The 26,617-nt window shown below is 39.4% G+C and overlaps 1 protein-coding gene across 1 annotated transcript in view; it reads right to left on the minus strand.

Annotated features, from left to right (window-relative positions):
* The window catches only part of BCAR3 (BCAR3 adaptor protein, NSP family member), a 138,773-nt gene that overhangs the window by 65,763 nt on the left and 46,393 nt on the right, over positions 1–26,617 (minus strand). Inside the window, exon 3 of the mRNA XM_070746494.1 lies at positions 26,406–26,445. Coding sequence (XP_070602595.1) covers positions 26,406–26,445 — 40 coding nt within the window. The remainder of the gene's footprint in view (positions 1–26,405; positions 26,446–26,617) is intronic.

A 26,617-nucleotide genomic window follows, 5' to 3' on the forward strand; every position in this document is an offset into this window, starting at 1 on the left:
ATTCACAGTCCAATCATTAAAAAAAGTAGTTGCAAGACAAGCCTGAAGCAATTACTAGTATGAGGAAGGCACCAAGTGAGTTCTCTGTACTCTTATTTCTCCTCAGATAGTACAAACTTTGTGTTGAAGGAGAGATAAGAGACCCAGTAATATGATTATATGAGTTCTAGGTTCATTGTTGAAAAACTGAACTCCAGTGTGGAAACATGGAAGGAAATTATAGTTTAGTAGAGCGATATCAAATTCGGGCTTTTTTATGTATGTTTAAGATATAATTTAGGTACAGATATAATTCAAGTACGGCTTTGCTTTACTATTTTGATATGATTATGTTTTACTTAAGGTTTTCTTTTTCACTTTTAAGTTTCTTTGGGGGGGGTTTCTCTTTGCTTTTGTTTTTTATAGACTTCTATTTTCTTTCATTTCTCTTCAAGAGATGGATAGATAGATGGATACCCCGTTTCCCCGAAAATAAGATATATCCCAAAAATAAGATCGAGCATATTTTTTACATGTGCGCATAATGGTGTTTTGAAAACAAAATGTTAACTGTAGTATTTTTACATTCAAATAAAATTAAATTAATGAACCAGATAGTAAATATTGTAGAGTTCACCAATAGAGGGTTCGGCAGTAGTAGAGGAGACAAAGATCATCATGGGTTGGAATTTGAAGCTGCTGGAGTTGGAATCAAATAGACAACCTTTTTTCCTTTCTCTTTTGACACTAGTTAGAATCAGAAAGGGGAAGCTCTCTCAAAAATTAGTAGACATTAATGACACAACAGTAACCTAAGAACCTTCTGCAGGCAGTGGAAAATTCAGTAATTTCTCAAAGGGAGCCATCAGACAGGTTTTGGGTCATGAGAGAAACTTGAAGGAAGACAGTTTGATCCCAAAGGCTAACTGCAGATGAGTAGAACTATTGCACCAAGATCAATTGTAAACTCCCAAAGTGTTTAATAAATGTTTGCTCCATGACCTTTATAAAGGCCAAAAAAAGGAGAGAGGGAGAGGGAGAGAGAGAGATTAGGTTATATCCACTTGACACTAACACTTTATGCAATGGCCACAGGGTTGAAGGCCATAGCTGGATCGAGTGAGACAAGAGGTCATCCACATGAACAGCCTTAAGGAGTTTTGAAAGTACTAAGAGAAAGGAAGGAAAACAAGACAACAATAAAGCAGGAAAAATAAATAGATTTGGTAAAGCAGAAGGACTATCAACTCAAGGATGACATGCTGATATTCTGTCTATGAAAAAGAAACTAAAGGGGTTCAGTAGGAATGAGGTCAAGTTGCATAGCAGCCATCAGGCCAAGGCTCCCATAAATTAATTCTAGAAGATCTTGGTGGCACAGTGGTAGAGTGCAGTATTGCAAGCTGCTTTTGTTGACTGCTGGCTGTAGTTCACCAGTTCAAACCTCACCAGGCTCAAGGTTGGCTCAGCCTTCCATCCTTCCAACGTGGGTAAAATAAGGACCTAGATTGTTGCGGGAAATATGCTGACTCTGTAAACCGCTTAGAGAAGGCTTTAAAAGCACTATGAAGCACTATATAAGTCTAAGTGCTGTTGCTATCTAGAACCTCTGAACTGTACAAGGATAAAACTCATGCATGTGAAATACAGAAAATACACCAAAAACTCTTCTTTCTGGTAAAGGCAAAGACAAAGACTGGCCCTAGGTTTGAATTGTAGACAAATAGGAAGTCAATATAGAAAGACTTGGCATGTATTTATTTTATTTATTTATTTATTTATTTATTTTGTCCAATACATAATACCCATTGAAGAGAATAGATATGTAATATAAATAAAGAAAAGAATAGAAGAAAAGATATAAAAGTATAGGTGAACATATTTGAAAGGAAGAAAAGATAAATGAGATAAGGAGAGACAATTGGACAGGGGACGGAAGTCACACTGGTGCACTTATGTACACCCCTTACTGACCTCTAAGGAACCTGGAGAGGTCAATCGTGGATAGTCTAAGGGAAAAATGTTTGGGGTTAGGGGTTGACACTACTGAGTCAGGTAATGAGTTCCACGCTTTGACAATTCGGTTGCTGAAGTCATATTTTTTGCAGTCAAGTTTGGAGCGGTTAATATTAAGTTTGAATCTGTTGCGTGCTCTTGTGTTGTTGCGATTGAAGCTGAAATAGTCATTGACAGGTAGAACGTTGCAGCATATGATCTTGCGGGCAATACTTACATCATGTTTTAGACGTACTTCTAAGCTTTCTAGAACTACGTAAACTAAGCTTTCTAGAACTACGTAAACTATGTAAAATGAGCAAGGATCCTCCAGTAAATTGTCCCTAATTTTTGTGTGTGCGCATAATGTCAAATCGTTTTTCTGGCCACACATCTGGCTGTGATTGCATGTTCCATCTGCCAACTTGGCTGATTTAGTTTCATCTATCAATGTTAAAATAGATCTGCAAGTGGTTGACCGGCATGTGGGGTTACTCAGAACAACCTACCTGTTCAAAGCCCCTATTTTCTCATGCTCTTTGCTTTCATGATTAACATGCTTTCACGATGAAAGGCTTCTGACAGCGTTGCCGCCACATTTGTGAAAATGACTCCGTTCACTGGGAATCATAAATCCAAGAAATCTATTACTGTTTGCAACAGAACGATAAACATACTCCAGCTGCCATCTCATGAGATTCCCAAGCAGTAGAACTCATTATTCTTTACTGCAAAAGCTATGATGAAGACCAAGCACATCTTTATAGGTATTTCCAAACTAAAAATTGCATCTGATTTAAAAAAACAGTATGTACTTTGATTAGGGCTCAGATCCTGTGTCTCTGAAAAACAGACTAGAACAATTTTATATTACTTGGTATTATTAGCAAGACAAATTCTGTTTCTTCCCTTGGTAATCCAGCAAATTGTCAGCAACTCTGGGTGGTTTTCCCTATAATAAAATTAAGATTTAAGGTTTAATTGGATTTGTATGCCGCCCCTCTCCGAGGCGGCTCACAGCATATACAGAAAATAGTAATAAACAATCCAATTTATAATACATTAAAAAAAAAAGAAGTAGAACCTTCTAATTTCCATACTGTTCATTGTAGCTCACAAGTCCCTTCTGATTGTCTTAATTTTATAGATGCTAATTGGAGTCATGGCCTGAGTCCAACATCTCTCAGACATATATTCTAATTTTAGATAGCCAAAATTAGCTATAGAAGATATTTTTTTCTATATCCAGAGAAGTTTAAAATATAATTTCCGTAACTTTTATTAAACCGGAAGGAATGGAGATCTTGAAAGCTTTACCAGGCCTATTTTAAGCATCTGAAAATGGTTTAATTTTTTTTTTTTAAGCTTATATCTGAAGAAGGCCAGCTGGGTTTCTTTATAAAATGCTGCCCTTTCTCCTGTTCCCTGAGATAACGTATAGACTAAACCAATGGAAAGTTACCATGACAACGCACAGCATCATTTTAAGTATTACAGACTCACAGCAAGATAATCAGCACAGTCAAGAACTGGATTTACGATTCTGCTTTGATAGCCAATGTTAAGCTCCAACATTCACATGGATGCTTTGATTGTAGTCAAAAATTAAATAACAGCAATTACGTTCTTAATTCTAATCTAAACACCCTTTATTAAACTGCATCTTTGCATCAGGAGCAACCTTTCCAATTATTCTGACACTGTTTTTCGGATAATTTTGGGATTTCTCTATGAGGTTTTCACAAACCTTTCCCACCCTGGCACTTTCTACCTGTGTTAGATCCAAAAATAATTTGGTTGAACTGTAATCCCAGCATGTGCTGAAGATCCTGGATTGAGGAAGATGATTTACATTCAATTGACAAAGAACACCTTAGAGAGCTTTTTCAATAACTGCAATTAGACAGTTTTAAACTGCTGTATTATGGGATTAGAACATTCTCTTTGATGGCTATCAGCATTACTCAGATTATGAAGCTGTCTTTCTTCTTTCCTTGCTAATCTTGATTAAAAATAAGACAGTTTGTACAAATTTCATTTTTATCAGCATCAAAATGGACGTTGCTTCTGCTGTTTGACTGCTAAATACGCTTACGGATCATTGAGACAAAATGAATAAAATGGAAAGTGAACACAAGAACAAGGGGGCACAATCTGAGGTCAATTGGGGGAAAGATCAGAAGCAACGTGAGAAAATATTATTTTACTGGAAGAGTAGTAGATGCTTGGAACAAACTTCCAGCAGACGTGGTTGGTAAATCCACAATAATTGAATTTAAACATGCGTGGGATAAACATATTTCCATCCTAAGATAAAATACAGGAAACTAGCTGGACCATGAGGTCTTTTTCTGCCGTCAATCTTCTATGTTTCTAAAACAAGCCTCTATAATGAGATAGTTTTACCATCAAGTATCTTCAACTACAAAATGCCTTTTCAAAATCACAAAAGAAGACACCATTGATCGATTTCAAGGCCTCGGCATACTGAAGCCTGCCAATTTCTCTTTAACCATCGCCACAACCAAAGATGGGTTCCAATTTATCTCGCTGCCGGTTCACTTCCTCCCATGCCGCTGGCCATGCATGTGCAATGCCAAGACCCCCCCCCCCCAAAGAAAAGATGGCAATGCATGCACAGTGATGGAAATTCATCTTTTTTTAAAAAGATGGCAGCGCTCACAGCCCAGCACCAACCGAACCAGTTCAGTGACATCATTGTGACATCACCAGCAGGTTGCTACAGGTTCGGGCGAACCAGTCTGAACCAGTCCGAACCCACCTCTGGCTATGTGTTACTCACCACTGTAGACACAGTCTTACTTGTTTTGGTGCCTATTAATTATCACTATTACATCTTTTACAAGTATCAGAAACAAGGTGATTGGGCCACTTTAATGAAAAACCCCAAACAAAAACAGAACACTTGAGAGCAGTACTAGGAAGAGAGCACGGAACTAGATCAACTGATCTGATCCAGCATAATAACAGGGTTGTAATTGAAACATATGACAATTAAAGCTTCACATTTGGATAATAATTATATATTCTTATTAAAAGTGCTTTTGGATTTGTTACCAAAAGTTTTTGTAGAACGATAGCAAACCTTTTGTAAGACTATGTTCTTTTAAATATGTTTTTAAGATGAAACAACAGAAAAGTACATTTAAAATGGAAGGAAACTTCTAATTATTATTAATATCTCTCTATGTCCCTCCTTCCCTCCCTCCCTCAAAGAATAGATACTTCAAACAACCAGACCTGTTTTTAAAAAAATCCTCACTCTATTTTTTTAGTTTTACCTTTTCTTTACACTTCATTTTCAAACACAGATGCTTGAGAAATTCAGTCTTTGAATTTTTTAATACATTGACTTGCTATCCAGCTCCTTATTTAAATACAGTATATGCAAAGAATAGCTTTTGTGCGTTTTCTAAATATTTTGAAATAGTTTTAGTTTAAAATCTATAGCAAAATACGTATATGTAAAAGTATGTTTTCAAATTAAACATATTTAAGTGGGACTCATATTTGAGAGCCAATACAATTTCAGTTGCATTGTTCAAGCAATTTTGATGCAAGAATAAAATGGCAATTTAACGTGGAAAGAGACTTGAATGAAAGAACATAAACTAAATGCGTACAAAAATAAAACACATCGAGAATACGAGCTTTATACATGCTCAGTCTGAAATTGTCTAGTTTGTTATTTTAAGTTACTACTATTTCTAATGAATCCTTCTGCAAAAAAGCTGAGAGTGGCATTAATACAGATTTCCCACTGTATCCTCTTAGCTTTTAAAGTCAATTCAAGCACATTATAATACTATAATCTCAACATCTGCTATTCTCAAGATATTCTAAAGTAGTGGTGTCACCATTATTATGCTTCATATCATAGACAACCTACCTTGACCCCAATAATGGAGTTCTGATGATAAAAGCAGCATAGAGATGCCATGAACGTCTGAACAGTGTTGTACTCCTTAGGCATTTTTTTCCTTTGGACCCATTGACCAAAACCTCCCATGGAGAACCAAATGGATGTGGTCCCTTCCCAGCTATGTCCAAGAGCGCTTGCTAAGCTCTTGTGCTGAGTTGCTGTTGTCCACTGGGGCTCCTACACACCCCACCTCATCCTCTCATTCCAGGCTGAAAACTGATCCTGTCATCTGTGCCTGTCTCGCTTCCATCAACCATGGGATCAGTGACACCAGGGGACTTTATGCAGCCTGCCAATGAAACTTCAAACCCTTGGAGGACTCTTCTTTTCTCTCTCCCTCCGGCCTATTTTGGAGTCTCCCAGATTACGACATAAACAATCAACACAAAAAAACCCCTCCACATCTTTAATTTTGGCAGCAAAATCTTTGGAATATTTTCTTAAGTCCAGTTTCTCCCCAGCAGATAAACAGCAAAACCTCCACAATGACATCAGTAATGCTGCTAGATATATAAGCAATAAAAAGAAGGGGCAGTTATCTAGGGGGCTTGCGTGTCTCTTCATAATTAAACAGGTTGTTGTATCTTGCAAGCAAGTAACCAAGGGACTGGGGGATGACAAGACTGTTTTAAATTAGAAAGCTGCTCACAAGCCTTCCTGCAACCAGGAAGTAGTATCACAGAGGGCCTCTTTAGCGTCATTGTAGTAAATGCAGCCTTCTACTCATTTAATTAAAAGATTGACCACTGATTTTTTTCCCCAAACTCAACTAGGGCAGTCTTCTGGAGAGCAACACTTAAGGGTGCTCACTTGAGGTCTTGACTTTGCTACCCAAAAGAGCTGCAGGGTTTTTGCCCTGTATTTTGAGGTTTGCAGGCTTCAGACGTTGAAAGGAAAGTATGTCCCTTTGAAATCTAAGATCAAAATAAACTTTGTAATCAAATGTCAAGCAGGGCATGTCCACTGCAATTGCTTTGTAGAGAAAAGCTCTAAATAAAGCTACGGCAGGAGTGTGTTTTCAACCTTTAATAACAGGCTGTCCTTTAATAACAAGATGCCCTTCACGCTGGCTGCAGTATGTCGAAATCAGAGAACAGGAATCTTATGGAAAAAGATTTGCAGAGCAAATGACTCCAGTGCAGCACAACAACCAAGTAAAACGTGTGTTTATAAGAAAGAAAACACCTTTCAAATCATACCGTCATATTTTAGTTCAGCAAAATCCACCCAATAACTCTAATGGCATATTGCCTGGTGCTGTACTGTATCTTTAATTAAGGCCAGCTTTGAAGAAATAGTATTAGAAAAATCTAAGAAATCTAGTAATCCAAAATGTAAAAATCTAAATCTACTAAAGGTTTAGAGCAAGACATTTGGATTCCAAAGCTACCTTTGTCCCTGAGAAAAAAGAAAGGTTTTTTTTCCCTGATAACAAGACGCTTCAAGTTGGACTGCTCCTCTTTGCCAATAGAAAGCTAGCACAAAAAGTTCCATCATAATACTTGTCACTGTTTAAGCACACGTGCTTGAACTTTTTCTTTCAAGTCTGAAGCATTATTTTTGATGTGAAAGTTCCATAAAACAGAAAATGCTTATAAAGAATTTTTTTAAAAAAATCAGTAACCGGAATTTTTGACCACAAGATATTTATTATGAGATAATCTCTTAAATAGCCTTAACAATGTGATCATCCATTTATAGTCATGAGAACATCATCCCATGGTTAATTTTAGATAGAGTTAGAAGTCCCTTGTGAAGTAAATGAATTATAACTTGTCCATGAAGCTATTTGACAGAAATGTTTATATGAATAGCTCCTTTCTTAATAGTCTTGTGCTGTGTAGTTTTTCCCTGACTGTAAAAGTTTCTGCTTTCTCTGTTACTTGGATGGAGAAGTATTGCTCTAATACACGATTTGAAAATCTAACCATAGTATGAAAAAGTTATTTGACGACTGTGTTAGCTGCCCGTATCTTTAATGCAGCGTTTCCCAACCGGTGTGCCGCGAAGCTCCTAGGGAAGCTCCAGCTGGGCGGGGCGCTGCTGGTGCCTCCGACCTGGAGCTCCCACTCGCAGCTGTCCCCCGGCTCCTGCCCGATGGGGCCCAGTGCGTTTTTTTAACCCTGCCCAGGAGCCAATCGCCTACCTTTTGCAAAAGCCTACCTTTGGCGATTGGCTCCTGGGCAGGGTTCAAAAACTGAAAGACGCAGCTAAGTGCGCCATGGCTAAGTGCACGTGGGGGAATTTCCCTGGCAGCGGCAGCAGCGGCACCAGGAGTAGCCGCCTCACAGCTGACCACCTTGCCCCTGCTACCACTGGCAACCCTCCCTCCCTCCGGGCCCCAAAGCTCACACCCTGCTGCCGCCAGGGAAGCTGCAGCCGGGCAGAGCGCACCGTATAAAACATGAAGAAAAGGTCCCGTGGAAAGGCGGGGTGGGGAGGGTGCCGCCTCACAGCTGACCTTTTCTTCTTGTTTTACGGTGCGCTCCGCCCGGCTGGAGCTTTCCTGGCGGCAGCAGGGTGTGAGAAAACGGCTCTGGCAGCAGGTAAAAGTTAGCCTGGCTACCGGGAGGCGGAGCGTGGTCGGGCGCCGCCTGGGGGGGCGAGGGGGTTGATGGCTGCTGCCTCTTAGCTGCAGAGCCGGGCGGAGGCGAAGACAACGGCGCTCTCCGGCTCGAGCTCTTTTTCTCTCTGTTGCCGGCAAGTCATCTCCCACCTTGAAGGGGGAGGCGGCTGCAGTCTCACAACGCCCTCCCACAGGAGCAACAATAAATACCAGGGTGGGCTGTGTTTCAAGCCCCCCTTTCGCCCCTTGTCAGCTCCTCTGCAATTCTGCCCCTTCTTGGCTGAATCCCCAGCATTTGCTCCGATGGTTTTAAACACTGAGCTTAGGGCTGGTTGGTTCCCCTCTGAAGAGGCCCCGGTTAGGTTGCAGATCTTCCTGCTGTGTTTCGTTCTTGGAGAGCCGCTGGAATGAAGTTGTGATGTGTTTCAACGGCGTGGTGAAAGAAAGAGGGAGAGAAAAAGGAGGGGAGAGAGAATGAGACAGAAAGAAAGCAAGAGAAAAAGAGAGGGAAAGAAAGCAAGAGAGAGAGAAAGAGGGGAGAAGGAGGGAGAGGGAAAGAGAGCAAAAAAGAGAGGAAGAAAGAAAGAGGGATGGAGAGAAAGAAGGGAAGGAAGGAAGAGAGAGAAAGAGGGAGGGAGAAATAGAGCGAAATGGAGGAATATATTTTTTTTTGTCCAAACTTTTCTTTAGCGCCCCCCCCCCCCGGTTCAGTGTTCCCCAGAATTTTGAAAATATGAATAATGTGCCGCAGCTCAAAAAAGGTTGGGAAACACTGCTTTAATGAATGAGGTACTTTGAATGAGGGTGTACTTTGGGCTTTTATTTGTGTGGTGCCTGTTATAATGTGGGTTTTTAGATGTTGACTGGGGTATTGATGGCTGTCTATCAAACCTCTCTGAAGAAGGGCTCTTGCACAAGTCCAAAATCTCAGAAGACTAAACTTTTGGTCCCGGTGACCAACCCAGATTGAATCCTGCAAGAGTTATTTGGCTTAATTACTATTCTAGTTGGATAAAAGTTTATAATAACCCAGTTGCTGATTTTCTTAGCTACCTTGGGTATTCTTAAAATAAAAATATGAGTTATAACTGTAACAAAGCAACAGCCCATTTTTTCTAATTTCACAGACAGATATTTGGGAAGGAACATTGAGATACGAATGGAACCTCTTGTAGGGTACCACGAAGCCCTTAAACCTGCTTTGGTCTCAGGCCTGTTGAGGGGTGGCTGACATACCTGGTTTTAAACTTGTTTGTAGTCTGGGCTGTCTTATTTTACTTTGTTTATGCTTTTAATTGTTTTACTTATTATAGTTTGCAAGCTGCTGGAGTGGTAACTTATATTTAATCAAATTAACAGCAACACTATTCTTTCATTGCAATGTCAGAGCAGAAGCAATTGTTTAATTTCATTTATCCTTGTAGTAAACTGGGGTAGTCTACATATGATTCCAATGGTGTTGCCCTTTAAGAAAGCCATAAAGATCCTAACTTATTTAACAGGGCCTGAGAAAGGGCAATTTATGACCTCATTCATGGCTGTGTTTTTATTACTCTTTCTCAATATGGGTGGTTTAGATTTGCTTAACACTGGTTATATTTAGCCTGTTTTAAATTATTATTTTATTATAGTACTCCCACCTAGAATAAGGCAATTAATAAATCAGTTAACAAAAAATAATATAAACTTGTAGTAGAATTCTCAGCAATGAACATGCTGCCTGGAAAACAGTGAAGCTGAAGTCTGAATCTCTGGGGAATGCTAGGCAGGAAAAGGCTAATGAACTAAAGAAGCATCTCTTCACATGCAATTTATTTTCGGAGGCCCAAATGAAGGTAGGAAGATGGATGCATGGGAAATGATCTTGATGATGATACCCTATCCAGGAAATGCCCTTTCTAAAGCCATCTGCCCTGCTGCCTTTCTATTTCTTTTACCATACTAGAAACGTCTCTTGGGTATTTCAAGTTTCAAATCCTCCCTTGCAAAAAGAATTTTAATACCCCTGGTTGCAACAGTAATCCTTTGGCATTTTACATTTCCCTCTTTTCCATGGAGGTTACTGATTTTATTTATTGATTTGTACATAATCCACTCAGAAAACATCACAGAGTGGATTAAAAATGTAATAAATATTAAGTATCAATATTATATTTTCCCTCTAAACCTATTAACCAGGTTTACACAGAGATTGGTCTTCTTAGCTGTTAAAATCCACAGGAGATACCTATAAATAACACTTGCAAGCACAGGCTAAAAAAGCATAATTATCATCCTAAGTGAAACCACTACACATCTGCTATATATTCTATAAATCAGGTGCAAGCCATTTGCAAGTCTCTAATTTCTAACCGGTATTCCTCACTACCTATTTATAATGTCTTAAAGCAGTGGTCACCAACTGGTGATTCGTGGACCACTAGTAGTCCACAATAAAATGTTGGTGGTCTGCAGAAAAATTATTTGCATTGTTTATACTGTATTACACTAAATCGGGGGTCCTCAAACTACGGTTCCTGAGCCGGATACATGCAATGAACGCTTATGTTGCTGCAGAGTGTGTTCCCCTTTGGGGTCTTTTTGTGCAGGTCGGAGTGGGGCAGAGAAATGGTGCGAGGCTTTAAGGGAATGCTGGAAGGAAATGCCACTGGTGGCAAAGAGCCAGAAGTCCTTGTTCCAGTGGGATTGTGTCTCAGCCTGCTGAGCCTCCAGGTGATGGTACCTGGCCTTGCACTTCTGCAGGTCTCCCCTCTGCCTGGAAAGCCTATGCTCCTAGTCCTCAGTGAGGTGCTTCTGCTGGGCCTCCTTCTCAGGGTTGGGTTGCACTTACCTTCGTCACCAGTTCACATTGTGTGCACTTGCTCCACTCGCGCGTGTGTGTCCTCGTGCAATTTTGCTTCCGTGCATGCTTAGTAGAAGGATTCAGCCCAAAGCACAGCTGAGGAACTGATCAGCTGTGCTTCGGGTGAGGAAATAAAGGTCACTATTAACCTGGGGGTGGGCAGGAGGGCTCTTTTTCAAGCAGCGGAAGAGAAGCCATCTAAACACAGCAAAATTCACCCAAAATTTTCCCCCAAAAGATGGCGGTGCTCATGGATCGGCACCGACCAAACAAGATCTATGACGCCGTCATCACGTCACCAGTGGTTTGCTAACAGTTTGGACGATCTGGTCCGAACCGGGAGGAACCTGCCCCTGCTCCTTCTCAGTCAGATCCAATTTGAGCTATTTTGCCAACTCTTTCTTATGGTAGCAGCTAAGCTCCAAGAACTGTTTCCTATTGAGGCCCTAAAGAGCCCAGGCGGGCAGGCATGGAGTAGTTGGGAGGAGAGGGGCGAGTAGAAGCTGGCGAGGTGCCCTTTGACACGAGTGAGATCAAATTAGCCACACCCACCCATTCACATGGCCACTTAGCCACACCCACCCAGCCAGTCATTAGGCAGATCATATTATTAGTGGTCCGCGGGATTTAAAATTATGAATGTAGTGGTCCCTAAGGTCCAAAAATTAGCATCTTTCAGCAATTAAAGCCTGTCAGCAATTAAAGCCTGTCAGCAATTAAAGCCTGTCTTTAGTACCAATATGGTACATTGAGTGCATGGGTGATTATTACTGCCCATAAGATGCTCTCAGTCACTCATAAGGAAATAGCCTAAGTGATCAAACCTTTGGGGAATCCACTGAACAAGAGAGACCAGAGGGGGACGAAAAACCAAAATTAGAATGAGAGAGAAAATGGGAGAGGAGAAAAGTGGCCTACATTTTTTTTTGGTTGTGGCCATCCCTACCTTGTTTCCAAACAATAATTCCACAGGAATGTGTTTTTCAAACAGAGAAAGGTTCCCTGAACTACCTCATCAAGATAAAAGGGGTGCACATACGTGCACTAGTGTGCCTTTCGTCCCCTGTTCAATTGTCTTTCCTTTATCTCATATATCATATATATTTTCTTCCTTTCATATATCTTCTCCTCTATTTTTACATATTATCTTTATATATATCATGTCTATTCTCTTCCGTATGTATTGTGTATTGGACAAATGAATGAATGAATAAATAAAATAAATATAATTCAGCAGTTTCTCTAACAATTGCTTTGGTAGTACTGTACTTGGGTTTCCAAACTAATCATAGCAGAATGAATGGATGAAAAAATTCCACTCTGTAATAAGACTTGCTATTGCATGTTGTAACTGTGGATGATAATGCTACACACAGCCTTTGATTCCCCAAAACAGGTTCCTTTTCTCCAGAGATTCACAACCTTCACAAGTACAGATGGAATTGCTAGTACTAATATATTTTGTTGCCTTGGAATTTGCTATCATTTAGAAAATAGGTGGCTTTTAAAAAAAAAATAGACTGCAGATATGAATCACTGGGCTTTGATAAAGCCCTCTCTGCTACGGGTGCTGTTTCTAATTAAGCAGTTTCCCCTCTGCAAATCATTTCATATTCAGTTTCCTTTGTTATACAATTTGAGCCCATTTCTAAAATCCACATGCTGAGAAATTGGGCTCTGGCTCCCCCCTGTGGTTAAGAGCTATAGGATGAAAATACTGTACATTCTTTTGAATAAGAAGAATAAAATCAATTCAAATTGATAGCAAAAACTTCAGAAGAAAAGGATTTAGGGGTAGTGATTTCTGACAGTCTTAAAATGGGTGAGCAGTGTGGTCGGGCGGTAGGAAAGGTAAGTAGGATGCTTGGCTGCATAGCTAGAGGTATAACAAGCAGGAAGAGGGAGATTGTGATCCCCTTATATAGATTGCTGGTGAGACCACATTTGGAATACTGTGTTCAGTTCTGGAGACCTCACCTACAAAAAGATATTGACAAAATTGAACGGGTCCAAAGACGGGCTACAAGAATGGTGGAAGGTCTTAAGCATAAAACGTATCAGGAAATGAACTCAATCTGTATAGTCTGGAAGACAGAAGGAAAAGGGGGGACATGATCGAAACATTTAAATATGTTAAAGGGTTAAATAAGGTTCAGGAGGGAAGTGTTTTTAATAGGAAAGTGAACACAAGAACAAGGGGATACAATCTGAAGTTAGTTGGGGGAAAGATCAAAAGCAACATGAGAAAATATTATTTTACTGAAAGAGTAGTAGATCCTTGGAACAAACTTCCAGCAGACGTGGTTGGTAAATCCACAGTAACTGAATTTAAACATGCCTGGGATAAACATATATCCATTGTAAGATAAAATACAGGAAATAGTACAAGGGCAGACTAGATGGACCATGAGGTCTTTTTCTGCCATCAGTCTTCTATGTTTCTATGATTGCAGCCCTAAGGCCAGATTCGAACAAAACATGGAATAAAACAGGTAGGACATCCTTCTATGTGCATAAGAGAAAAATAATTAAAATAAAGTCTAAAGATCATTAAAAGCATAGCTACTAAAACAAATCCAAATAAAAACATCATATTATTATTATTATTATTATTATTATTATTATTATTATTAACAGCAACAACAACAACAATAACAGAGTTGGAAGGGACCTTGGAGGTCTACTAGTGCAACCCCCTGCTTAGGCAGGAAACCCTACACTACTTCAGACAGATGGTTAGCCAACATCTTCTTAAAAACTTCCAGTGTTGGAACTTCTTATACATTATTATAAGAGGTTCCAATCCTAAGTAATGGCATCGTATATTGTGTAAAGATAGCCTAGAACTGGGTGACCCGAGAAGAAGGGGGGAGAAGCTTGCAGCAGAGTTGATTTATTCTGCTCCTTTGAAAAGCAGAACTGTTTAATAACAGAAGTAATAATAAGAATGACTGGTCTCAAAACAAAAGCTATATACTGTATAAACGTTTTGCATGCACAGATACACAGTCACATAAACAATGCTTCCATTTTAAAAGCAGGGCAATGCATTCCAATAGCCTTAAAAGGGACAACATGTTTTCCTCAGGCTAGTAATTTCTCCTGTTTGCACCATATGGCTTCCTATTTTGACCTAAAAATGTCCTTTTATTTTTATTGAGAGAGGGAATGCCAACTTTTACTGCTTCCCAGTGAGCCTTGGGCACCAAAGGTTAGGGCTTTTTTTTATAATACCAAGAAATTCCTCAATTGAAAAGTCCTCAGTCATTTTGGATTGGTGGGGAGAAACTACCCCAAAGCTATTTTACTTCCTCTAAATTTATTACATTCCCTCCCTGCCTGTAAAAAGGAGCTCCTTTTCTTGCTTCTTCAGAGGTCTGCTGTACAGGTTTGTTTTATTCATTTATCCAATTTGTATACCACCAGATTCTCAACGACTTTTCCTGTTTGGCCCAGTCAATAATAATAAGATTTATTCAGATAATATTATCTTACCAGAGGTAAATAATAAATCTACTATGATGTATGCCAGACGTCTGCATGCTAACATATAACATTATAGCTCCCAAAATATGTGAGATTTGAATTGCATTCAAATATACATTTTCCCTTCAGACATAGACACTTGATAGCAATCATTTTTACATCTTTAACTTTTAAGCTATTTTATTGGACCACTTTAGCTCAATGAAATAGTGTCAATCATTTAACAATTCAAACACAATATAAAGTAATATGAAATATCTTTTGGAAAAACTTTTTTAATTCTGTACCATCTGAGGTTTTGTAGGATTTCAACTACTCTTCTGAGGAAAACATATTAAGTTCTAAGTACATGCAAAATATCTAGCTTTATGTTACCATAAACCTACCGGTATTATAAGGTTTAGAATAGAGGTCTTCAAATTTGGCAACTTTAAGACTTGTGGACTTCAACTCCCAGAATTCTCCAGCCAACATAACATAGCTGGCTGGAGAATTCTGGGAGTTGAGGTCCACAAGTCTTAAAGTTGCCCAATTTGAGGACCCCTGATTTAGAAACTATTTCTATATACAGTGGTACCTCTACGGAAGAATTTAATTTGTTCCATGACCAGATTCTTAAGTAGAAAAGTTCTTAAGTAGAAACAATTTTCCCATAGGAATCAATGTAAAAACAAATAATGTGTGCAAACCCATTAGGAAAGAAATAAAAGTTTGGAATTTGGGTGGGAGGAGGAGGAAGAAGAAGAGAAGGAGGACAGTTGCTGCCAAGGGAAGAAGGTGAGGTGAGAAATCCAAAATGTTAAGGCTTTTTTTAAAAACAGAGGGACTCTGAGGCGGTGAGGAGGAGCACACGCCTCTCATACACTGAGCCAGAGAGAGAAACCCAGGGGGAATGGCAGGAAACTGGCCGGCCTTCGTGCCGCTCTCAGAGTTTTGAATAATTAGTTACAAATATACACAAGTAAGAAAACAGAATCAGCTAAGGGTCATTGCAAAGAAACCATTTCCAAATCTGAAAACCTCTTTTAAAATACATTTTACTGTTTGCAAGCTAAGCTGGTGCTTATTGCTACATCAATTCTTGTACATTTTCTTTGGCACTGTATATCAATTTGATGTATTACACTAGAGGGCAGCATACTACTACAAGGAACATGCTTTGGAAATACTGTATTTCTAATTAAATTTAATCCAAATTATATAATATTTATACTTAAATGTAACATAAAAATAATATTTCTAATTACGTTTATCAAATCAAATGCTATTTTTAATTACATTTATTTCTTTGTTAAATTTAAATGCATAAGTTAAATGGTTGGAATTTAAAAACTGCAAAATATGAACTGCAAAATAGGGGAGAGAGGGAGGGAGGGGTGGACGGGTAGATAGACAGGCAGGCAGACAAGTTATTATTATTATTATTATTATTATTATTATTAATTATTATTATTATTTATTAGATGTGTATGCCGCCCCTCTCCGCAGACTCGGGGCGGCTCACAACAGTGATAAAACAATATACAGTAATAAATCTAATATTAAAAGTCTAAAATAACAAATCTAACATTAAAAGTCTAAAAAGTTAAGTTAAGGCCTGGCTTTTCCAGCAGGCCTGAAATTAAGAATGACTGTATGTATGTATGGCTTTTTAGACTTATGTACTTTATAGTACTGTATTGCTGTTTTATCACTGTTGTATTTTTATTGCTTTTAATACTTACAATTATTGCTTTTAATACTTACAATTACTGTTAGCTGCCCTGAGTCCCGTTGGAGTGGGCGGCATATAAATATAATAAGTAAGTAAGTAAGTAAGTAAGTAAGTAAGTAAGTAAGTAAGTAAGTAAGTAAGTAAGTCCTGATTTCTGTTTAAATTCAATACTGCTGCTGAGAAAACTTCAAATGAGGTGTCAAGTCCAACTTCTGAAGTTGAGCATTGGAACTTCCCTTGCTTATCTAACACTTGTGTAACTCTGACCATGACTCTTCCACTTTCAGTCAGAAGGACCTCATGTTCTGGAAGAAATACCAGATATTTAACAAAGTCATCCCTGGCAAGTTGCAACAAGCGTAGTATTACATTACCTTCCTGGGGCTAGGATTAACTGAAAGTTAATTCAATGCCTTGACTGGCTCCAAGGGACATTCTGCATTCAAAAGAGATTCTGCAATGGCTAACTCATGTCTTCCTGTAACTTAACTGCTGCTCTCTGTCTCCTATACTCTGAGTTGACAAAATACATATTGTGATCTTCTTTATGTAATAGCCCTTCCCCTATTTCCCTCAGTCACTTCTGTAATATCCCTTACCTTCCCTTATTTCCCTCAATCACTTTTTCTCCAAAGCCATTTTTTCTTTATAGGCCAAATTTTCAGTTGTCAACTCTGTTCCTTTCTTTGCACCTGGTTTGCTTCCTTCCCTTGGTCTTCCAAGTGGAGAACATGGAGGTAAATTTCAAATTGTTTGAGAATGGTAGAATGTTACATGGTTGAACCAATATATATAAAGGTTTCTTCCTACATGAACCCGTAACCTAGAGAGGTATAAATGAGCTAATACATGTTTGCTGGTGCAATGGGAAAATATTTATAAGAATCTTTGAGGCACAATTAAAGTGTTTTAATTTTGTAGTCAATGATAATATCAGTGGTGGGATTCAATTTTTTTTACTGCAAGTTTTGTGGGCATGGCCTGGTGGGCGTGGCGTGGCAAGGGAGGGATACTGTAAAATTTCCATTCTCTCCCCATTCCAGGGGAAAGTTACTACAAAATCCCCATTTCCTCCAGTTCAGCTGGGACTTGGGTGGCAGATAGTAGATGGGGGTGCGGCCAGTCAGAGGTGGTATCTCCAAACGTCTCAAAATTTCCACTATCAGTTCTCCAGAACTGGTCAGAAGCTGCTAAATTCAACCTCTGTAGAATATCCTAATATAAAAATAACTGTAAAGGACTAAAGTTTCTAGAGGTGCCACACAGAGAAGTGTGTGTGTTTGTATTATGTGCACACATGTGTATGTACACACAAATATATGTTTTCTTAGATTTTCACAGGTATAGTTATGTAGGTTGAGTATTCGGGTCTTTTCCTGTGTAAAATTGATAGAATTGATACATAGATTATATCAAACTTACATGGGAACAGACCTGAGTATGCCAAGACCTACACACAGACACACACACACAGATAAACCCTCAGAATGTCGCTTCAAACTATAAGCATCCTAGAAACCCACTGATAATTTTGTAACTGTTCCCTTAAGATGATCTTAACTCATCAAAGCCTCAAAAAATGATCTTCCATAAGTTTTGAATAAAATGATGCTTACTTGCAATATGAAACTAATATTGTTTTCCATGTTCCTTCTTTAAAGTCCAAAATAGCAACTGGTTTAAACTAGATTTAAAGTCCAGTTTTAGCATTAAATTACCGTATATAAAGGAAGAAGACAACTAGAAAACAGGTCTACAAATTTTACTACAAATACCCAGAAATCCTCTTCTTTGATTCTCATAGCCACTATTGTTGGATCTTCTTACTTTAAAAAATGAGTCCATTTATCTACGCTTTATGTAAAGCACAAGAGTCCTTTAGTAGCTCTCTCTCTTGCCTCATTGGTCATTTAAAAAAAAATGAAATAACAAACTGAATTCACTGCAGATGATGGCGATGGTGATGATTTATATCGAAGGGCGAAATTCCATTCATAGATTCTCCTAAGCAGCCAACTTAGAGCAGCCTGGCCTGTTTTCACTTGGGAAATAAAAGCCAATTTCTGAAAGAGCTCTTTAACTGTGACCAGCCTTGCTGATGGAACAAAAGAGGAACTATAGACCAATGGCTTCTTCTCAGAACATTTGCCTGTTTATGGGACCAGCATTGTATATTGAGCAGCTCTCTCTTTTTTTAAACCACAGAATGACCTAATGCATCAATACTTTAAATGTTGTAAAAAGCATTTGCATACAGCCATCACAAGGCTCCAGGCGAGGGGGATGAAAATATCTTGATGTGTTTCTGAGCAACCTTGGGAGGAAATGAAATGAATTCTTTCTGCTTTTGCTTTTTAGGGAAGCATCTTTAGACAAATCTCTTAATTGACATTCAAAATGCAACTAATCGTTTTCTTCACAGTCCTACACAATCATTTGTCCAACCAAAGGAAAGCAGAAAGATGAAAGGTAAAAGGAAACCACTAAACTTAGAACAAATGCACGGGGCAAAAAAAGAGAGGATGAAAAGGATTTGAAATGGTTGGCAAGGCTCATCTCTAAAACATAAGCACAACAGAAACTGCAATGGTTTTCTTAAAACTGGCCAAACAGACTTTAATTAAAATACAGGTAGTCCTTGATTTACAACCATTTGTTTAGCGAATGTTCAGCATTACAATTGCACTGAAAAATGTGATTTACAACCAGTCCTTGCATATACCACCATCACAACACCCCTATAGTCACATGATCAAAAGTCAGGCACTTGGCCACTGGCCTCGATTTATGAAGGTTACAGCATGCCAGGGTCACGTGATCAATAGTGTTGGGCAAACCCAACGAAGTTCGGGTTTGGCGAACTTATCCGAACTTGGAGGCAGAGTTTGGGTAAGTTCGCCAAACCTGAACAGCAGCAGCGCTGCTGCAGCGTCCTTTTCCGTAAAAATAAACAAGGAGGTGGGGAATCCCATGATGGGATTCCGGGGGTGGGGTTTTGACGTCACGGAGACTCCTTCCTGGCCAGCCGAACAGGGAAGTTGAGGAGGGAATAAAGCCACGGGCCAGGAAGGAGTCTCCGTGACGTCAATGTCCCACCCCCGGAATCCCATCGTGGGATTCCCCACCTCCTTTTGCTTGCAGCGCCACTGCGGCATCCTTTTCCGTAAAAATAAAAGGAAGCAAAAGGAGGTGGGGAATCCCATGATGGGATTCTGATGGCAGGGCTTTCTCGTCATGGAGACTCCTTCCTAGCCCGTGACTTTATTTCCTCCTCAACTCCCCGTTTTGGACGGCCAGGAAGGAGACTCCATGATGTCAAAGCCCCGCCCCTGGAATCCCATAGTGGAATTCCCCACTATCCTCCCGGGCGGCGGCGCTTCGCGGTGTTCAAGCGAACGCCGAACCCGAACTTAAAAAGTTCGGGTTTGGCATGCCGAACACTGCAAAGTTTGGCATGAACCTGAATTGTGCAAGTTCAGTTCGCCCAACACTAGTGATCAACATTAGCGACTTCCCAAACCAGCTTTTTCCCCAGCAAAGTCAATAGGGGAAAGCATGATTCACTTAGTGACCATGTGGTTCACTCAACAACTGAAATGATTGTCTTAACAACCATGGCAGCAAAGGTTGTAAAATCAAGGGCAATTCATTTAACAACCACTTTGCTTAGCAACAGAAATTCTGGTACCCATTGTGGTTGTAAGTTGATTGACAGGGCTATGTAGAATCCCATACAAAGAGAATGATGACCATTGTTCATTTGGCAAATTGGTAATTCTGATGTTAGGATGCAAAAAAAACCTGTTACCATTCTTCTGCAGTTGATGGACTTTGCCCCAATGGTTAGGACATTATCAACTTGCAGAAATGATACTTTGCATACCTGGATAAGGTAGATAAATGGTTCCATTCACTCTTTGACAAGGCAGGATCGATGACTAGGAGAAGCCATGGAAAAACACAGAACAAGAAGAACTCAAGTTTTGGTTCATTGCAAGAATGAAGTTCAGGATATTAAATGGTAGGCGTATTGTACGTGTGATGGAGTTTGCCCAAGAAGAATTTCTGGATCCTTTTTTGGGGGCAAAGATTTATACGGAACTGGCTAGATTCTGCACCGTGAAGTCTAAAATTGTGAGATAGGGGACAAGTTCCCATTTGGGGTACCAAATCATATTTCTCCATCAAATTTAGTTTGAAATGCAAATGTTTGAGGGACCTTTTCCTCAGATGCAAAATGTAATTCTTCACAAATGAATTAGCTAAAACAGTGTGTCTCAGATAGGTCCAGAAGAAATTATAGGACTACCAATTTTCAAGTTCCTTTCTTGTTAATGTAATGTTTTTATTAATTATTAATATTTATTTTTGCTATGAAAAGCAAAACAACGAACATATCCAATACATCCTCCTCCACAAATTTTCCTCATAAAAACAACCCTGTGAAGTGGGTTGGACTGAGGAAGAATGACTGGCCCAAAGTCATTCTTCATAGCTTTCATAGCTAAGGCAGGACTTGAATTCACATTCTCTCTATTTTCTAGCCTGATATCCAAACGGACTCTGTCAAGTGACTGCACCTACACAGTTATAACCCTTGTACATCCTCACCAACCCCCTCACCAATATTTAACTGAGACATCATTCATTTCTGCTAGGCTTTCTACCTGTTGGAAATTCTGCAAGCATTTTTGAAAGCCAGGCAAACTGAAAAGCAAGCAACAGATGTGAAATCCTATCTCCCATTAGCCTGAAATGATAATCCAAGTATAGCACATCCCTAGATGCACAGATGATCTAGCCATGGTTACTCAGATGTTCCAAGGCATGACCTCTTCGGGATTACCTGGAAGTTCCCTCGAATTCAAAGGTCACCCCCCATTGCAGAGAATTGCAATTTAAGGATTATTTTTATGGCTTCCTGCTTATCAAAGTCATTTCCTTCTGTAATAGGCATGTGTCAAAGATTATCTGAAATGAAGAAGTGCAATCACTAATGGACGACCTTTAGGGCAATTAGTTCTCTGAGTTCAAGGTAAACAAGCAAGATTTATCTCTCATATATTTACAAGGAAAAAGAAAAACTAAAGTAGAGGAGTTAGAAGCATAGTTGCTAAACAAGCCAAATCACCCTTGGACGTTGGCAGAGATGCTGCTTGATAGCTTTGGAATATAATTTGCATGGATACACACACTTCCATGACTAAAGTCAACAGAAGCTGTGTTGTGCTGATTCACCTCCTTTTTCCAAGATTGGTTCCAAACAGTGGGGATTGGGAAGGAGAGATCCCACTCCCAGCCTCTATCAGTGATTTTCAACCTTTTTTGAGCCGTGGCATATTTTTTACATTTACGAAACCCTGGGGCACATTGAGCGGGGCGGGGGGGAAGGTGAAAAAAAGTTTGGACAAAAAAATTCTCTCTCTTCCTCCCTTTCGTTCTATTTCTCTCTCCCTCTTTCTCTCCCTTCCTTCCTCTTTCTTTCTCTCTCTCCATCCCTCTTTCTTTCTCTTCCTTCCTCTCTTTTTTGCTCTCTTTCTCTCTCCCTCCCTACCTCCCTCTATGTCTTTCTCTCTCTCTCCTTCCCTCCCTCTCTTTCTCTCTCTCTCTTGCTTTCTTTCTCTTGTTCTCTTTCTCTCTCTCTTGCTTTCTTTCTCTCTCTCTTGTTCTCTTTCTCCCTCTCTCACTCTTTCTCTCTCTTGCTTTCTTTCTCTCTCTCTCTCTCTTACTTTCTTTCTCTTTCTTTCTCTCTCTCTTTCTTTCTTTCTCTCTCTTTCTCTCTCTCTTGCTTTCTTTCTCTCTCTCTTGTTCTCTTTCTCTCTCTCTTGCTTTCTCTCTCTCTCTTGTTCTCTTTCTCTCTCTCTCACTCTTTCTCTCTCTTGCTTTCTTTCTGTCTCTCTCTTACTTTCTTTCTCTTTCTTTCTCTCTCTCTCTCTTTCTTTCTCTCTCTTGCTTTCTTTCTCTCTCTGAGCTTCGTGGCACACCTGACCATGTCTCACGGCACACTAGTGTGCAGCGGCACACTGGTTGAAAAACACTGCTCTATGATGTAGGCTGCTAAAAGGTTCAGTGCTCTCTCTGTTCTTATTCAGCTTCTACGCCAGACTGTGAGTGAACACATTTGTCACCAAAGAGTGAGATATCATCTCTCCAATTTACATCTGCTTTGTCCCTTCAAATTTGGCAAGAGAGTCATGATGTAGATCTTGTCCCTTGGGAAATTATAGCAATAGTACTTTGATTTATATACATTGTTCCCTCGATTTTCGCGGGTTTGAACTTCGCGAAAAGTCTATACCACGGTTTTTCAAAAATATTAATTAAAAAATACTTCGCTGTTTTTTCTCCTATACCACGGTTTTTCTCGCCCAATGACGTCATATGCCATCGGCAAACTTTTGTCCGCCTTTAATAAATATTTTTTTAAAATAAACTTTAATAAATAAACATGGTGAGGAATAATCTAAATGGTTGCTAAGGGAATGGGAAATTGTAATTTAGGGGTTTAAAATGTTAAGGGAAGGCTTGTGATACTGTTCATAGCCAAAAATAGTGTATTTACTTCCGCAACTCTACTTCGCGGAAATTCGACTTTCGCAGGTGGTCTCGGAACGCATCCCCCACGAAAATCGAGGGAACACTGTACTGCTTCATAGTGCTTTACTCTCTAAGCACTTTTTTGGACAGTCATCTTATTCCCCCAACAATCTGGGTCCTCATTTTACCGACCTTGGAAAGATGGGAGGCTGAGTCAACCTTGAGCTGCTGAGACTTGAACTGCCAAACTGCTGGCAGTCAGCAGTATTAACCTGCAGTACTGCATTCTAACAACTGCGCCACCACACCTCTTAACAATTATACTGTTCTGACCCAGCTCCCCAAACATAACAAACCGTCTGAAGTTAACTCAAAGATTCCCTTATTAGAAGCACCAACAGCCCTGGTAAAAGATTAGATTAGATTAGATTTATTGGATTTATATGCCGCCCCTCTCCGCAGACTCGGGGCGGCTCACAACAATGGCAAAAACAGTACATAGTGACAAATCTAATATTTACCAATCTAATTACAGTTTTAGGTTAAAAAAATTCATAAAAGCAACCCAAATATATATAAAAAACAAGCACACAATCAATCATACAATCAAAACAACATAGGCAAGGGGGAGATGTTTCAATTCCCCCATGCCTGACGGCAGAGGTGGGTTTTAAGGAGTTTACGAAAGGCAAGGAGGGTGGGGGCAATCCTAATCTCTGGGGGGAGCTGGTTCCAGAGGCTCTTCCCCTGGGTCCCGCCAGACGAAATTGTTTAGTCGATGGGACCCGGAGAAGGCTCACTCTGTGGGACCTAACCGGTTGCTGGGATTCGTGCGGCAGAAGGCCGTCCCGGAGATATTCTGGTCCGGTGCCATGAAGGGCTTTATAGGTCTCTCACCACAGACTAACAAGTATGTCTGACAGGGAGATGAATAATTGTCTGCCACATCTATTCATCCTCACCCTTTTACTGCCAGAGATAGGGTGGGGCTTCGCTAGCAGCGCTGGGTCTTCCTTCCTAAGGATTGGCCCATGGATTTCCACTGCTCTCCTCTCCTCTGTTTTCTGCCCATCCATACAGGCACTGGACCCAGCCATCTTCATCAGCCATCTTCAGACCTGGGGGCTGTTGACTCTCTATCTGAGAGCTGAAAGACAACCCAGGCTCTGCCTCTGTTTCTCTCTCTGCCAACTTCAGTCCCTCTTCTTCCTCGGAGCTCTGAGGTTGCTTTGATAAGGCCCTGACTCTCACGCTTCTTCCTCCTCTGATTTGGCTGCTGATGGAGCCGATGGCCGACCAGCCATAACACATACTTGGCAAGCCAAAGGAGGCCTTATCTGTTGTGGTGTCTGCCTTGTGAAACATCCCTCCCACTCAAGAAGTAAGGTCAGCTCCATTCCTCCTTACTTTCTGGGAGCCCCTCAAGCAATGACTCCACCATTAGGCCTGGAGATCTCAGAGCATAATGTGGTGACTGATAGAAACATAGAAGTCTGATGGCAGAAAAAGACCTCATGGTCCATCTAGTCTGCCCTTATACTATTTTCTGTATTTTATCTTAGGATGGATATATGTTTATCCCAGGCATGTTTAACTTCAGTTACTGTGGATTTATCAACCACGTCTGCTGGAAGTTTGTTCCAAGGATCTACTACTCTTTCAGTAAAATAATATTTTCTCATGTTGCTTTTGATCTTTCCCCCAACTAACTTCAGATTGTGTCCCCTTGTTCTTGTGTTCACTTTCCTATTAAAAACACTTCCCTCCTGGACCTTATTTAACCCTTTACCATATTTAACACTTGACTGATGATACAATCTTGTATATTTCTGTGTAAGTGTGTGCTTATGAGTGTATTTGATGTGTTTATTGGTTTTATACTTTTGTTATACACTGCGTAGAGTCACTTCTTATGAGATAGGCAGTCATATAAATTTGATAAACAAAAGTAATTTATTTATGAATAAAATAATAATAATGATGACTGCAAACAACAGCAGTAGTGTGGCAATAGAAAGCAAATATGTACCAATAATAATAGGCTCCTTGATGCAATCCCAAAACAGCTGGAGCGCCACTAGGAACACTATTGGCATTGACAACATCCCCATCAGTCTATTACAAAAGGCAGCTTTACTTGGAACAGCTTACATCCTGCAACAATGCCTTTGACACCATCAAACTACAACACCTGCCTATCCCGGTCTTTAGGAAGGATGTGATAGGTGGATAAAAGTGCCAAATTCAGTATAAACATCTGCCTGACATTATGACAAACAACTGACTTAACTGATAAGAATACTTTAACCTATTATGAAACCCAAAGAAAAATATGGTTACATTCACACAGAAAATATACTGCCCCCCAAAATACAGGGAACACTCAAATAACACATCCTAGATATGAATGAATAAAATATTCTCATTGAATACTTTGTTCTGTACAAAGTTGAACGTGCACAACAGCATGTGATTGATTGTCAATCAGTGTTGCTACCTAAGTGGACAGTTTGATTTCACAGAAGTTTGATTTACTTGGAGTTATATTGTGTTGTTTAAGTATTCCCTTTATTTTTTTGAGCAGTGTAATATTGGCCTTCCTTCTTTTAGTGTATTGTTTGAATCCAGACTTCCTGCTTGCTTCTGCTAAACAGAATAAATTTGTACACCAAGAACAATTCTGGATTATTATTCCAGCTTCTAAAGAGAGCAACAAGATAATAATCTCATGTTAAACTAAGTAAAGCATTTTTAGTTTCTTTTGTTGTTTCTACTAGAAATAAGACAACCAAGCAGGAATAAGTAATCTTAATCCCATTAGAATCCTGCTTGCTCACAATAAACCAGGATTTAGATAGATTCAGGGTTCATCAATTGCTCTAGTTTTCTTAGCTTTCTTTCCAACACTGGTTCACCATTTCAGCATGTGGAATGAATGTGTCCTACAGACAGGCATTCTGTTCATATTAAAGTAGCCTGTGGCAAAGACATTGAATATCAAATTACAAATTTCATTTCATCTACTTTGATACAACAGAGTGATTGCTGGAATATTACCAGGAAAAAATGAAAAAGCCGTTAGCAACAGTGATGATTAATTACTAAGTTTGCAATATGATCTTGCTTTCTCCAAGCTTGATTCAAGTAATCTAATTAGCTATCATTCTCTCTTTTAAAAAAAAAAAGTCAAGCTTTTAAAAAAATGAAGTCAAGCTACTATAATATATTAGACTTAATGAACCAAAGAAGGAATACATTATTGCAATTACGACAACTTACTAATACAATAGATGTTTTCACTTTATTTTTTAAATTATGGAAGTAATTAGGTCATATTTCATACCTTCACATACTCCAAAGCTGGATCCATAGCGTTCTGATCTCTGAAAAGAAGTAGCAGTATGTTAGCACAATAATAATTTTGTGTAATTGAAAATAAAATAGGTTTTATCTTGTTACTCCGCTTTTATTGTCTCTTTTAAAGGAGAGTGATTTAAATCAGGAGAAATAGAGTGGAAAGGCAGATTTGGCCTTTTTCTAACACAGAATCCTAAT

The sequence above is a fragment of the Erythrolamprus reginae genome, chromosome 3, assembly GCF_031021105.1.
Source record: "Erythrolamprus reginae isolate rEryReg1 chromosome 3, rEryReg1.hap1, whole genome shotgun sequence".
NCBI classification, from domain to species: Eukaryota; Metazoa; Chordata; class Lepidosauria; order Squamata; family Dipsadidae; genus Erythrolamprus; species Erythrolamprus reginae.